Source organism: Poecilia formosa, unplaced genomic scaffold, assembly GCF_000485575.1.
Source record: "Poecilia formosa unplaced genomic scaffold, Poecilia_formosa-5.1.2 Scaffold418, whole genome shotgun sequence".
NCBI classification, from domain to species: Eukaryota; Metazoa; Chordata; class Actinopteri; order Cyprinodontiformes; family Poeciliidae; genus Poecilia; species Poecilia formosa.
Window position 1 is genome coordinate 112,337 of NW_006800357.1, and position 12,743 is coordinate 125,079.

The following is a 12,743-nucleotide window of genomic DNA, read 5'->3' on the forward strand; positions in this document are numbered from 1 at the left end:
CACACACACACACACACACACACACACACACACACACACACACACACACACACACACCTCGACAATAAAGCCTTTATTTCAAAAGGTCATTTTCTGTACTTTAAAGGGGGTTCCCTGTGCGTCTGTGTGCACGTGAGTGTCTGTGTGTGTGTTTTCCTTGGGCACTGACTAACTGAGGGCTTTCCCCTACTTGGTTTTTCCAAGAGTCCGGTGAACTAAAGATGGAGCAGTTGTATGTGCCCTCTCACTCTCCTTTGCTCCTTGCACACAGCTTAAAACTTTCATGTATTTGTCAGGTGCTGCCACCACCCCTTTTATAGAAACACACACATCACACACTCATGCACATTTATTCCAATAAAGGAAAGTATACGGGACATTCAGCACTTACTTTGCACATCTAGAGGTTAAAAGTTTTACCCCTTTTTTTCCACAAAACATCTCAAACTCAGTCAAATTGAATTGAGAGCCTCAGTTTTTCCACTTTTTTTTTTTTTTATGCATTTACTCTGGACTTTGACTGAGCCCTTCCCGACTGAGCCCGTTCTGTTTTCTGTGTATCACCCTGTGTTTATTTTCATCCATGTCCCAATCAACTCCGAACAGCTTCCTCGTTTTGGCTGAAGAAAAGTGTTCCCACGGCGTGATCAGGGGCGCAGTATAGGGGGGAAAAGTGATGACAATTGTAGAGGCCCTGACCAACAGGGCTCTGACCCTAACCCTATATAATGTATTTATTTTTTGTTCATAGAAATAATTTAAAAAAAAATCGGGGCCCTGTCAATTACAAAATTAATCATATTGTATTTTCAAAGATTGTTTTTGCAGTAAAAATTTTATGTTTCCACTCCCAGACACACATCCATATTTGCCCTGTTTTAATAAAAGTAGAAGTGGAAATTTTCAGAGAAAGTACTCAGTAAATATAAAGACACGCTCTTTTAGTCTCTACCAGAAAAACGTTGGAGTTAAAATCTACAGCAAAAAGTTGTGGCGATATTTCTTCAGCAGCAACTACAACCCAGAAGGATACAAAGCAGATCATGTGACTACCTGTAACTCCTCCAAACGTGCCATACGTCATGTTGCAGGCTGTTCTTTGCAGGTTATGCTGGTTATGCTCATACACTAACTTCAGCTGGTACTGATCTCCATGTTCCACATTACCTGAAGTACCTGAGCAACAAGGATCACAAAAACAATATGTGCTTACTAAGCATGGATGGTGAAAATTATATGATTAGTAGCTATGTGAAGGTGTCTGTTACCTGTCACAGAGTAAACTGACAGCTTTCTTGGGTGAAGAACAGCCAGATGAAGGAGGTCTGAACACCTAAAAGAAATTTTATTGAAAAATACCATTGCAGTTACATAAATACTGACTTTTGAATAAAAAATAAAAACTGAAATATGTTATTGATCAATGTTTTGATCTTTAGAAGCTCAAATCTTAAAAGACATTTGTCTAGGGAGACAGATTCAAACAAAACAGATCCAGTTAGTTGTAAGTTGGATAAGAAGTCTCTAACAATAGGCACAGACATGCAGGCCCAGCAGTTCTGTCCTCAGATATTCCAGAAAGGCAGATGCTTCCTGCCTCTGTGGTAAAACTCATGTTTTCAGCCTCAGGATGGAATCCAGACTTATTTTAACATTCACTTGTAAAATAATTACTTCAACAGCTGGTCCATTTTGTTTTAAACACTGCTTACAGTTATGTGGTAGGTGATATTCCAGTGAAGTTAATCCTAGTTTTTTATATAGTTCACCACAAAACCACAGAAAAGTCCTCTTTTTGAACTCAGCAAAGCAAAAGCAGCTTTTCTAACTTTCAATAACTCTTTATTTCTCTTTATTTGTTTTGCATGTGGGGGCAACAAGGAAGTAAAAATTGGATCCCAACCCTTGAAAATTGACCTTGTCAGTGCTGAAACAAAACATTTTACCATCTGCCCACCTCGGCCTGACTTCCACAGCATTCCTCAACGACAACCTCCAAAACGCCCTGCAGCCTCTGAAGAGTGTTGTCTCAAAAAAAGCCACATGTTGAAAAAACATAACATGTTCCAAACAGACTGATTTAGTTGGATTTTGCCCCCAATGTGATGATGTGGGAAGGCTTCGATATAAACCACAGCTTTTCCAAGAAATGGCTGTTCCTGCATAGCCACAAAAACGCCATGTGAGGTAGTAGTACCAAAAATAAAGGCAAAACAGGGAAGCAAATCTGACAGTTGTGTCTGAGGCCAACATATTGATAAATTTCTTGTAAAAATCCAAAGTATTTACAACTCCATACAACTCTGAAGTGTAACAAGCAGCAACTGTATTTACTTTTAGCCAAGATATATTGTTAGAAAGTGTATGCTTACATTCCAGGAGCAGCACAGTATTTGAATCAAATAACAAGAAATGTGACATAAAGGCCCATTTTTTACCAAGACATGACAACAAGCTATTAAGCATATGCAAGTTGATTTTCATAACCGCAAAAATAAAATAGCTTTTATCTTAAACTTACACCTATCTATAGTCAGAGCAACAGCTTCAAAGTTTACAACTTCTGGAAGTCTGATAATAGGGGTGGATGAAAACTAAAGTTTATATTCCCACTACGCACATTGAGCAAGCTGCAAGGGAGGTAAAAGACATTTTGCATAGAAATGACCATATATGAGTCAGATGAAAATACAATTGAGTGTTTTGTACAAAAAGTATGAAAATATGAAAAAGCGTCTCATGCCCACTAATATGTATCAAGCAGTAAATCAAACTTTATCTGAGCACTTTACATACAGCTAAGTGTAACACAAAGTGTTTTGCAGACATTAACATGCATAAAACCATTAGGCAATACACGATGATCAAAGTAAGCACAGAGAGAAAACCAATAATCACAATATTTAAAATATTAATATTAAAACAACAATGACATACAGGTATGGTAATATTAAAAGCCCCAGAGAGCAAAGTTTTACTGCTAGCAGTAAAGCTTGTGAAAAACAACATTTCTGACAGTTTAAAAATTTTTCAACCATGCCTGTGACTTCATTGCAGAGAGAAATGAGTGAGAAGACCAGCATCCAGTGATGCACCGCTCTCATTTATTCAGTTAGCAAATGCATACATTAATCACTGTGATTCACCCAAATTAGACACAACAATGTTGGAAGTTGGATATGCGAGTTACGAAATAAATCTCCTGAAACCTCAAGTTTGCCCTCAAACGACACAGAAAATACTCCAAATGAGGCAAACATTCTACACAATGCATCACCCCATGTTCCTTTTTACTACTTGATGTGGGTTCAAGGTAAATACTTACGAGACGAACTTCCCAACTTCCACCTGAATAATGGCATTTTGAAGTTGAACTTCAAGGAGCTGTGCATCGGCCATGCCGCCATCGCTCAGCTTATTGGCATTTGGGGAGAAAATCCGCAGCATCCCCATGTAGCTGCCCACAACAATCTTGTCTGTAAGACAGTTAATAAGACAGAAGGGAAACAGAAATTACTACTCACTATATTTATGCAGGCTTTTATAAGGTGATTCTGGAGGAACTGCAGAAATATCCCCCTGAACACACCACTCTGACTCTGAAACATGGCAGAACCCTAATCTGAATACACTTTTCTTTAACAGCGACAGCTTAATGGATAGCAATACTGGAAGAAAACATGCAAAAGACTTGGTACAGTGACCTCCAGATACAGCCAGAGCAACATTAGAAAGATTATCATCAAATTATATTCATGGGTTAGAATGACAGAGTCCAGGTCAAAATACAGTTGAAAAACAAATGAGATCATTTGCTTTTCAAAAGATGCTCTCTGTCTCTGTCCTTTTTCAAAGTTTCAGTCTCAGGAATTTCAGTCTCTGACAATGTGAAGCTGGTAGAGCTACAACCCAGACCACTTGCAGATTTTATTGCAAGTGGTTCTACAAATCTTGACTCAGGGTGAATAAAAGTTTTATTTTAAAAGATTTTGCAAACCATGTATCATTTTTTAACTTTATTATTATGCATTAATCTGCACATACTGTACATCTATCATATAAAGCTCCAATGAAATTCATAGAAGTCAAGGGATGTAAAGTAATAAAATACGGAAAAGTTCAGGGGCTGTGAATACTTTTGCAATATACTTTTGTAGATACCAAAATGTACACGGATGAAACTTTGAAAATTTGTTGATAGGGGGAAATCCAGAGACATTTTACTGTTCATGACCTCAACAGAAGTATACATTCAGGTCACCATGTTGTAAAGATAAGATCATCATGACAAACTGACCATGTCCTGTACCACTGTTGTCCACATCTCCGACACACAGGCATCCCTGGTCAAATTCCTCTCCCTCACCGAGAGCAGCTGACCACCAGTCACGGGCTTTGAAAAGAGACATGGCGCCTCCAACTGGACAGAGGGAAAAGCAGAGGGGGCAATCTGGATCAATGCATATGAGAAACAAGCATCTGTCTTTACACTGCAGAGAGAAATGTATCTAATTTAAAAAAAAAAAAAGTTCACACAATTAACGAGGACATATGACATTTAGGATTAAGCAAATGAAATGGAATATTTTGAATCAGCAATGCAGAGTCAGCCCTTTTGGATTTAGCTTTGGATCTTTGCGCACAACTAAGGGAACAACAGCGGCTAGTCACATGACCCAAACATTGAGCATGAAGGAGAATGAAGAAGCAACTAGGTGGGGGCAAGCAGCTTTTCTACTTGATAAGTGCTGAGCAGGTGGAACAGGCGGTTAATCCAGAGAGAGAGAGAGAATCCCTCCTATCTTCAGCACACTGACCTTAAAGCCTGAGTGGCTTTTAAAGCAAATTAGCTACAAATACCTTTTTTTCTTTTATTACAATTTTAACAACTACACTTAATTTCAACTGCTTGCAACCACAGACTTGATAAAGACAAACAGTAAATGAGTGAAGCATTTGTTTTATAATAACTGGAAGTTAGGACCATTTACATGGAGTATAAAAATGCTTGTTTTTCTAAAGTGTATTTGAAAACAAAAATCTAGTTATGTAACTATTTATTTAGCAATTCAGATATAAAAACAAAAGTTATTGTTATCCAAAGGAAACGATATATGCGCAACATTAATGTCTTATGTCGTGAAATTTATAACCCTAAACAATCAGCTTTTGTTTATATGGGTCTCAATGAACTGTAAGGAACCATGACAACACTATTGTATGTGTAGTTAATGGCCAAAATTAACAGCACAATATTGTTAATAGGTCAACTTCAAACAATTCAGAACAACTCTGGAATACTCTCTGGGGAAGCCCAACGCACCTGAGGGTATTTGGATTCATTCACAGTTTCTTGCTTGGGAAACATAATTTTTGTGTTGTAACAATAAAAAGAATTCATGACACACATGCAGGGTCCGCTTTAATACTATGCATGAGACAGTACAACTGAACGGGAGCTATCGTCAAGCCGACTGATTTAACTTTAGCTTAGCCGCGGCTAATTAGCTCTCTATCCAAGTTCCCTGCCTATAAGCTAGTAGGTCAGGAGGAGTATCCCAATATAAACGGCATTTACCGTCATGGAAAACAAGCATTCGGGGTTGTTTCACAATTTTCTAACCTTTACAGAAGCGTTACTCCTCGTTTGTTACTCCTTCTTCACGCAAACATCACATTTCTCATCTTCTCGCTTGGAGCCATCGCCTTGTTGTCATGACAGTGACGCCAAACGGAGAAGCTGAGTTAGTGCGCAAGAACGGAAACCACGGGGTCCATGGGAAAGGAAGTTTTGCTATAACCATTTGAATAAAGACTACATAGATGTCTGGCTTTTTTTTTTTTTTTTTTTTTTTTTTTTTTTTTTTTTATAAATTATACATTCAACACATTATATTTGTATAATATATATACTTTATTCCATGTCTTTAACATAGCTTAATGTCCGAATGTAAATGCCACTTGAGACGTCATATTACATGGCTTGTAGATAAATAACACATTTGTCCTTTTAAAATAAAATGATAATAATAATAATAATAATAATAATAATAATAATAAACACTCTAGATCCATGTAACTATTAGTGACTCATTTTAGATTATTTATTTTAATGGAAGCAGTACAGACAGAATTTAGGTAGTTTCATTAAAAAAAATCTAACATTTCAAGACTTGAGACAGATTTTCATATCCATGTTCTTGGTTTGAATCAAAAGCCTTGCTTTTATTTTATTTTTTCCCCCCAATTCTGTGTTCAACTCATTTATTTAGGTATAAAAGCTTGTTGCATTGTGTAAACAGTAAAACAGTATTGTTTTACTGTATGTGGGCTTGTGTACATACAAGCCCACATACATAGGCTTGTATGTACACAAGCTTTTACACAAAAAAAGAAAATCTATCAAAAAACTAAACAGTTTTAATAGATTTAAAAGAAAATTTTACAAGTTAAACCCCCCGACCACAACGCTACTTATTGTTATAGACATGGAAAAAGTCCTTAATTAAACTTGCCAATTGCATAGTAATCTCATGCTTGAAATTTATTAAAAATAACCATTAAAAATTATTTGTAATAAAATCGTTATACCAAAATTCCAGACAAATATGCTGCATTTTATATAATTTTATACGTTTTATGTTGTATTGCTAAATTTTAAGATCTTGAAAATGAAGGCAGATTGCCCGCAAATACATCAGATTAAAAAAAAAGAGCAGCTTCTTTTATTCAATAGATGTAGATTGAAATAAGACACAAACTTTTGCTATTCCGTTCTGTGATCCAGTCTTGGCTTCATGAAATTTATTGCATGTTTTATTCACAGCATCAAAGAAAACCATCAGCTTATAAAAATAAAACACACCAGTCAGAAAATATATTATAAGCAATAAAACAATATACATTTCCATATAATTTCCCACATACACAGTGTGACAGTATTCCCCATTTAAACGATAAATATGTTTTTATTCTCCCATTTCTCAGACATAAACACTATGGTAAGAAAAGGCAACATGCAGGCGATAGCAGCACATTTAAAACAGAAACAAATCAAAAGGGAACACCATGCTGAAACAAACGGAGAACATTTAGCTTTGAAACTCCAGAAACAAAATGTCAGAGACAGTGCTCAACTTTAACCACTGAATTTAAAAAAGTGATAAAAAAAAACAACAACAACACTTGAACAGGTGTTATACTGGGTTTTACAGAACAAGGAACATTATTTTTACCCCTTTTTCCTGAAACACCTTAGATATAATCCATATAAGAATATTTATTTACAAGCAAATCTGAAAGGCGTCAACCTGTTTATACTGTTGCAATTCATTGTAGCAGCCACAAGAGGTCAGTTTCAGGTTTATACATCATCTCTAACATTCAGCAACAGTGTATTTGGGTGAATGAGCTATGCTGAGAACATCATGAATATTTCATTTGTAGAATAAAAATCTTTATTATATTCCTCCTTTGTGGATTAAAAGTATATCAAATTAGTACATTAGAATTAAATAAATATGTAAGCATACTTCTTTTTTGTACAAGACTGTTTGCAATGTCAACAAATCAAAGCTATAGCCACATCTATTTTTTTTTTGTATAAAAGAATTTAAAGTGCATTTCCCAGTTGTTGTTGTGATCCTGTCAGTTTCATATGTATGACCTAAATTCTTCATTTTTCTTTAGAAATACTGTTGTCATTATGTTGCTACTGCCACAGAGCAAGACATTCAACTTGCTTTTCAGGAAATAGTTTACAAGATCCTTTAGATGCTAAATAGTTTCCTGTACTTTTAAAATACTAACTTTGGCAGACATGAGTGGAAACAAAAAGGTCAATATGACACAGCCTGGTAACATTACACCTCCCTGCTTGAACCTGCTTTATCATGGGCAAATCTTACATCATCAAAAAAAAAAAAAAAACAGCCATAATGTGTAAGTCATGAGGATGTTGTAACTGTACTTTTCCTCATATCTCTTTTTATCAGAAAAAACATTGGGGAATCAACATGAGAAGTTATTTCAGCTAAAGAAAAAATCCAGAGGCAAATTGTTGCAGCTGTGAAGATTTTATAAATATCAGATGATGTGAAATGTCTCTTTAAAATGCTGTAGGAGATTTGTTTGAAGGAAGAGGGCTGAAAATTAGCGTAGTGGAGGAATTAGAGACACGTCAGGAGTCTGGCTGCAGTGGGTATGAGAGAGCAGCGAATGGGGCGAATTGGATAATGGAATTATAGAACCTTCTGGAGAATAGCATTGGGCACTTCCAGTGTCTCGTCCTTCACAAGGACAATGTCATAACAGTCCATGTATTTGTCAAGGTGCTCTTCTACCTGCAGAAATAGCAAAAAACTTGTAAATAAAGCACATTGCTCGATCAACACAAAGCACAAACGACCATTTCAAAGCTTTTCTGGCAAATTTGAGACAGCTCTATTTCAAAAGCAAATCTTGTCAGATCAGGATTGGATTATCCCACATTAAATACAGATAATTTACATCTTTGGTTTCTTTCTTCCACTATAAAAATGGTAAAAAAATAAAAAAATAAAAAAATAAAAAAATAAATAACAATAAGAACCAAAGACTTAAAACCCTGACTTAAAACTATATAAAAGGTGAAAAACAAAGTGTCAATTTTAAAATTGTTTAAAAAGTGTAATGTGAACAATCAAAGACAAATAAGGTCATTACAATATAAAGCAATGGAGGAAATAAATCTACTTTATTTTAACTTTTTTTCTGACAAAATGGAGAAGAGAATAAATTCCTGGCAAATCAAATGTTTTTCAAACAGTTTTTTCTACACAACACAAGACTTGTAAAAGTGATAAAAGTATAATATTGTACTTTCACAGACTTTCCAAGAGTGCACATTAACTATTTACTGGTCTAGGAAAGACAGATATTGTCTCAGCACAAGTTTTTTGCCACATAAAACATGTACAGAATTATAGGGAAAAATAATTTCTTAAAAAAAAAAAAAAACATAGGAGACTAGGAGACCTGAATATTTGAAGGATTAATGGCTTTACCTTGTCATTGAGGAAGCCGACCTTGAGCATGTTCTCCACATTGGGAACACCGTCGGCCATGGTGAGGTCTCCCATCGAGTCTCCCAGCAGGATGATGTTACTGTAATCCCTAAGCTGCTTGAAGTAGTCAGTGTTCCGCAGTGCACCGTCGTGTTTGTTGTACACATGGATCAGCTCACCTTTGAATCCCTTTAGCACCCCCTGCAGGACAAACATCACTTGAATTCAGAGTTGACAGAAATCAGATGATTTCTGAATGGTGAATGCATCAAGCTGTTTCAGTACATCAGCTGTTCATTCACATTGCAACAGAGAGCTAAATTTTGGCAGGTGCCGCATATTTCACCTTTTTTCTCAAAAAGGTAAGTTGGAGCAAATATCAGGATTTGATGATGTACCTGGAGTTTGGAAGCTCCTCCTTTAATGAGGCCACAGATGATCTGCTCCACCCTCTCAGGGTCTCAAAGCAGTTTTGTATTTAATGAGGAGAGGCCTTTCACAAAACATCAATTCACACCCATATTGGAGACATTTTGTTGAAATAATAGGGCATGAATTCATTCCGAGTAAATTTCAGTACCACCAGAAAGAATATATGACAGCAGAGTTTCTGTTTTCCACCCTTTTGAACTTTCAACTTCTCTCACTTTGGAAATTGATGAAATTGGAAACGTTGGCAGCATTTTGTAAAGCCCAGCATTACTGCAAAAGTCTATATTTTCTTGGATATACACACGTATATATAAATATAGATATTTCTGTATACTCTGGTAGCCAAGCAACAACTTTTTATTACCAAATGTGGAATGACAAAGTAAGTCTAAGTTTATAAATCTGGGACTGGTGTATTTCTTCTTATGTTTAGCTGTTTAATGTGCCAGTAACGCAGAAAAAGATGACTTACATTGTCATCAAAGTCCATGAAGTTAGAGACGACCTTGATATTGGGGTGGTAAACCCCAGCCTGGCTGATGACTTCCTCCAGCACATCCCCCAGACCCGCAGAGAAAATGAAGACAGGCACGTTGTGCTGATGCAGGCGATGAAAGAACTGCTCATGTCCTTCTCTGCAACAAAACAAGCAATTAGTTTATCCTGCTGTCTGACTAAGTAAACAAATCCACATAGAAGTCTCACACATTCACTCCATCTGATCCTCTGGAGTTACCTGAGGACGAGGTCAGACTCCCTCACTACCTCCGGCAGTTTGTGCTTCTCTAACCGCTGCTCAACAAGCAGCGAGTGGGACTTAAAATACCTGGAAACAAACACATTGTTAGGAAAGTACAACTGTAGGAGCTATGAAGGCCACAAGTCACATGATTTGCAGGCGCCTGAATTACCATTCCACCATAAAAGGGTACTTCTCTTCCATACTCAGGTGAGGATCAATCTCAATGGGATAATATTTATGCCTCAGCTGCAGCAGCTTCTGCTTGCACTCCTCTGTCACTAGTTTGCAGTTATCAATAACATCTATGCAGAGAAAAGATAAAAATTGATAATATCTGTTTCCAGCCTGATTCCAATGTAGGTGTATGTATTACCTCAAAATGTAATACTTACTGTGCAAAGTCGGACAGCGTTTTCCATTGACAGCAAATTTGCTTATTGTCATGTCAAAGTCTGTGATGACCTAAAATGTCCAAAAATCATTTTACTTGTCAGAAGTTCGGAGAGGAGTTTGATAAAACAGGCATGAGAAGAGAAAACCGTGTCTAGGAACAATTCAGCAATGTTTTAAAGGAGAAGGGGTAGGTAAGATGGAGCAAATATCAGGATTTGATGATGTACCTGGAGTTTGGAAGCTCCTCCTTTAATGAGGCCACAGATGATCTGCTCCACCCTCTCAGGGTCTCTCATGTGCACCGTGGGTTTCTCAAACTGAGGCATCTGGAGTTAAACACAGAAAAAAGGCAGAAATGGGAATAAAATTTAACAGAGCAAAGACCTTTGTTAAATAAAAGAGCAGTTGAAAAAAAAATCACCAAAAATAAAATCAAAAAACATAATAAAAATTGATTAAAATAATTGTAATTAATGACAAATGTAGGTCATTAACTGTGACCTACATTTGCTTTAAGAGGAGCGGCAGATGGCATAGAGACTACATGTTTTCATTTTGTATACCAATTTTTGAATTTTTATATGCAGGCTGCAGGAAATGAACATCATGTTCCTCATTTTAGACACGACACCAGAATAAGTACAATGGGGTTCTTGGCTTTCTAACAGAAACCTTGTGACTGTGGATGCAGAAATGAGCAAAAGAAATCCTGTTGGTCTCAGTTTAGTTTGAGACCAGATATCCACTCCAAGCTAATTTATTTCTCAAAATAATAAGTGCTTGTTGGCAAACTTAGATTTGGTTGCAATGTAACTCTTAATTATTTAGTTAAGACTGCAGATACACCCAAAACAACAAGCTTCAACTTATGCAATCAGAACTAGACTTTCTAACACCTCATATATCACTCTGATCCTTCAGACACATGATACTCAGAACATAAGCTATAAATAACCATTAAGTGTTTTTTTCCCCCCCAACTAAGATGTCACGTAGAGAAGCAAAACAAGCGGAGAGTCAAAAAAACTACAAAAAGTTATTTTTTGCTGAGAGTCAAGTGCATTTGCAATACAACGCATCTAATTTTATGTTTGTTTACAGCCTCCTAAAAATTAGAGTTTAAAAACTTCTTTAGAGGAAAGGCTTTGCTGTTGGATAGAGTTCAAAGCATCGCTTCTGGAAACATGACAACAGTACTTACAGACAAATTGCCATTATTTTGCAAAATGTTTGATATTATACACATTTCTCTGCATTTTGTAAATATTATCTTCTATGCAACATCGGATTTTAGCTATGTAGATTACCAAAATAATGACTCCCTTTGAATTTTCTTGATACCAGTATCAGTACTCCAAGAAACAAGCACAGGCATTTCAGTATGCAAACCAGCTGCATACAGGCAGATACAAGCTTACCTCTGGTCTGTTGTTGTCACAGGAACAAGAGTGAAGAAAGGATTGTGTGTCTGCGCAGGGTTTATATACCCACAGAAACAGGCGGGGAGAAAATAGGGGTGGGGAATGTTGACCAAAACTGATTAGACAATGTAACCCCTCCCCACCCTACAGGCTCAAACACACAAACATACTGACACTTCTAGTTCACACACACACAAAGTCCACAAATGCAGAGGACGACAAACAGATGTGGTAACGGGCCAGCAGTGTTAGAGTGCTGTTTGCAATCCAGACTTGTTCCAGTAGTTTGACCTCTAACCTTTAAATTCAATTAGAGGGAGAAACCTTGCTTTCAGAAGTACGCCTGCTGAATACTCATATTTCTAACACACAATCTACTCCACACACACACACACACACACACACACACACACACACACGTAATAAATAGCCTGAGGCCACATTAGAGGCCATAAGGGTTAAGTTTCAGAATGAGCATCAGGCTTTTTGCTCTGACAATAGTCAGTCATACCTGTTGTGTGTCAACTCATGGATAAATCTCATTCACATACATTCACACACATGTACACACACCAGGGCTCACATTAACCAAATATGTTCCATGTCTAAACAGTGAAATAAAAATCTGAAGGCCATCAGTCATTTTGACAGGTCACAAGTAACTCTCTGATGGCACTTTAGGGCTCCCGTGACCAACATTCTGAGAGAAAC

The 12,743-nt window shown here is 36.8% G+C and overlaps 2 protein-coding genes and 1 long non-coding RNA gene across 4 annotated transcripts in view; 1 reads left to right on the forward strand and 2 right to left on the reverse strand.

Moving 5' to 3' along the window:
- bbs9 (Bardet-Biedl syndrome 9) overlaps positions 1-5,752 on the reverse strand; it is a 103,145-nt gene extending 97,393 nt beyond the window's left edge. Inside the window, exons 1-5 of the mRNA XM_016663392.1 lie at positions 5,624-5,752; positions 4,298-4,420; positions 3,326-3,476; positions 1,269-1,333; positions 1,054-1,176 (exon numbers count right to left, since the gene is read on the reverse strand). Coding sequence (XP_016518878.1) covers positions 1,054-1,176; positions 1,269-1,333; positions 3,326-3,476; positions 4,298-4,409 — 451 coding nt within the window. The 5' untranslated portion in view covers positions 4,410-4,420; positions 5,624-5,752. The remainder of the gene's footprint in view (positions 1-1,053; positions 1,177-1,268; positions 1,334-3,325; positions 3,477-4,297; positions 4,421-5,623) is intronic.
- LOC107833633 (uncharacterized) overlaps positions 3,843-12,743 on the forward strand; it is a 23,290-nt gene continuing 14,389 nt past the window's right edge. Inside the window, exon 1 of the long non-coding RNA XR_001659393.1 lies at positions 3,843-3,854. This is a non-coding gene — a long non-coding RNA (uncharacterized LOC107833633). The remainder of the gene's footprint in view (positions 3,855-12,743) is intronic.
- Positions 6,770-12,743, reverse strand: part of nt5c3a (5'-nucleotidase, cytosolic IIIA) — a 14,706-nt gene continuing 8,732 nt past the window's right edge. Inside the window, exons 1-8 of one of the 2 annotated variants that reach the window (XM_007576856.2) lie at positions 12,030-12,135; positions 10,839-10,937; positions 10,611-10,680; positions 10,388-10,520; positions 10,213-10,302; positions 9,949-10,111; positions 9,045-9,245; positions 6,770-8,342 (exon numbers count right to left, since the gene is read on the reverse strand). In XM_007576856.2, coding sequence (XP_007576918.1) covers positions 8,241-8,342; positions 9,045-9,245; positions 9,949-10,111; positions 10,213-10,302; positions 10,388-10,520; positions 10,611-10,680; positions 10,839-10,937 — 858 coding nt within the window. In that variant the 5' untranslated portion in view covers positions 12,030-12,135 and the 3' untranslated portion in view covers positions 6,770-8,240. Of the gene's footprint in view, positions 8,343-9,044; positions 9,246-9,948; positions 10,112-10,212; positions 10,303-10,387; positions 10,521-10,610; positions 10,681-10,838; positions 10,938-12,029; positions 12,136-12,743 lie in introns of those variants that run through there. The other variant, XM_007576855.2, reaches the window with a different exon arrangement.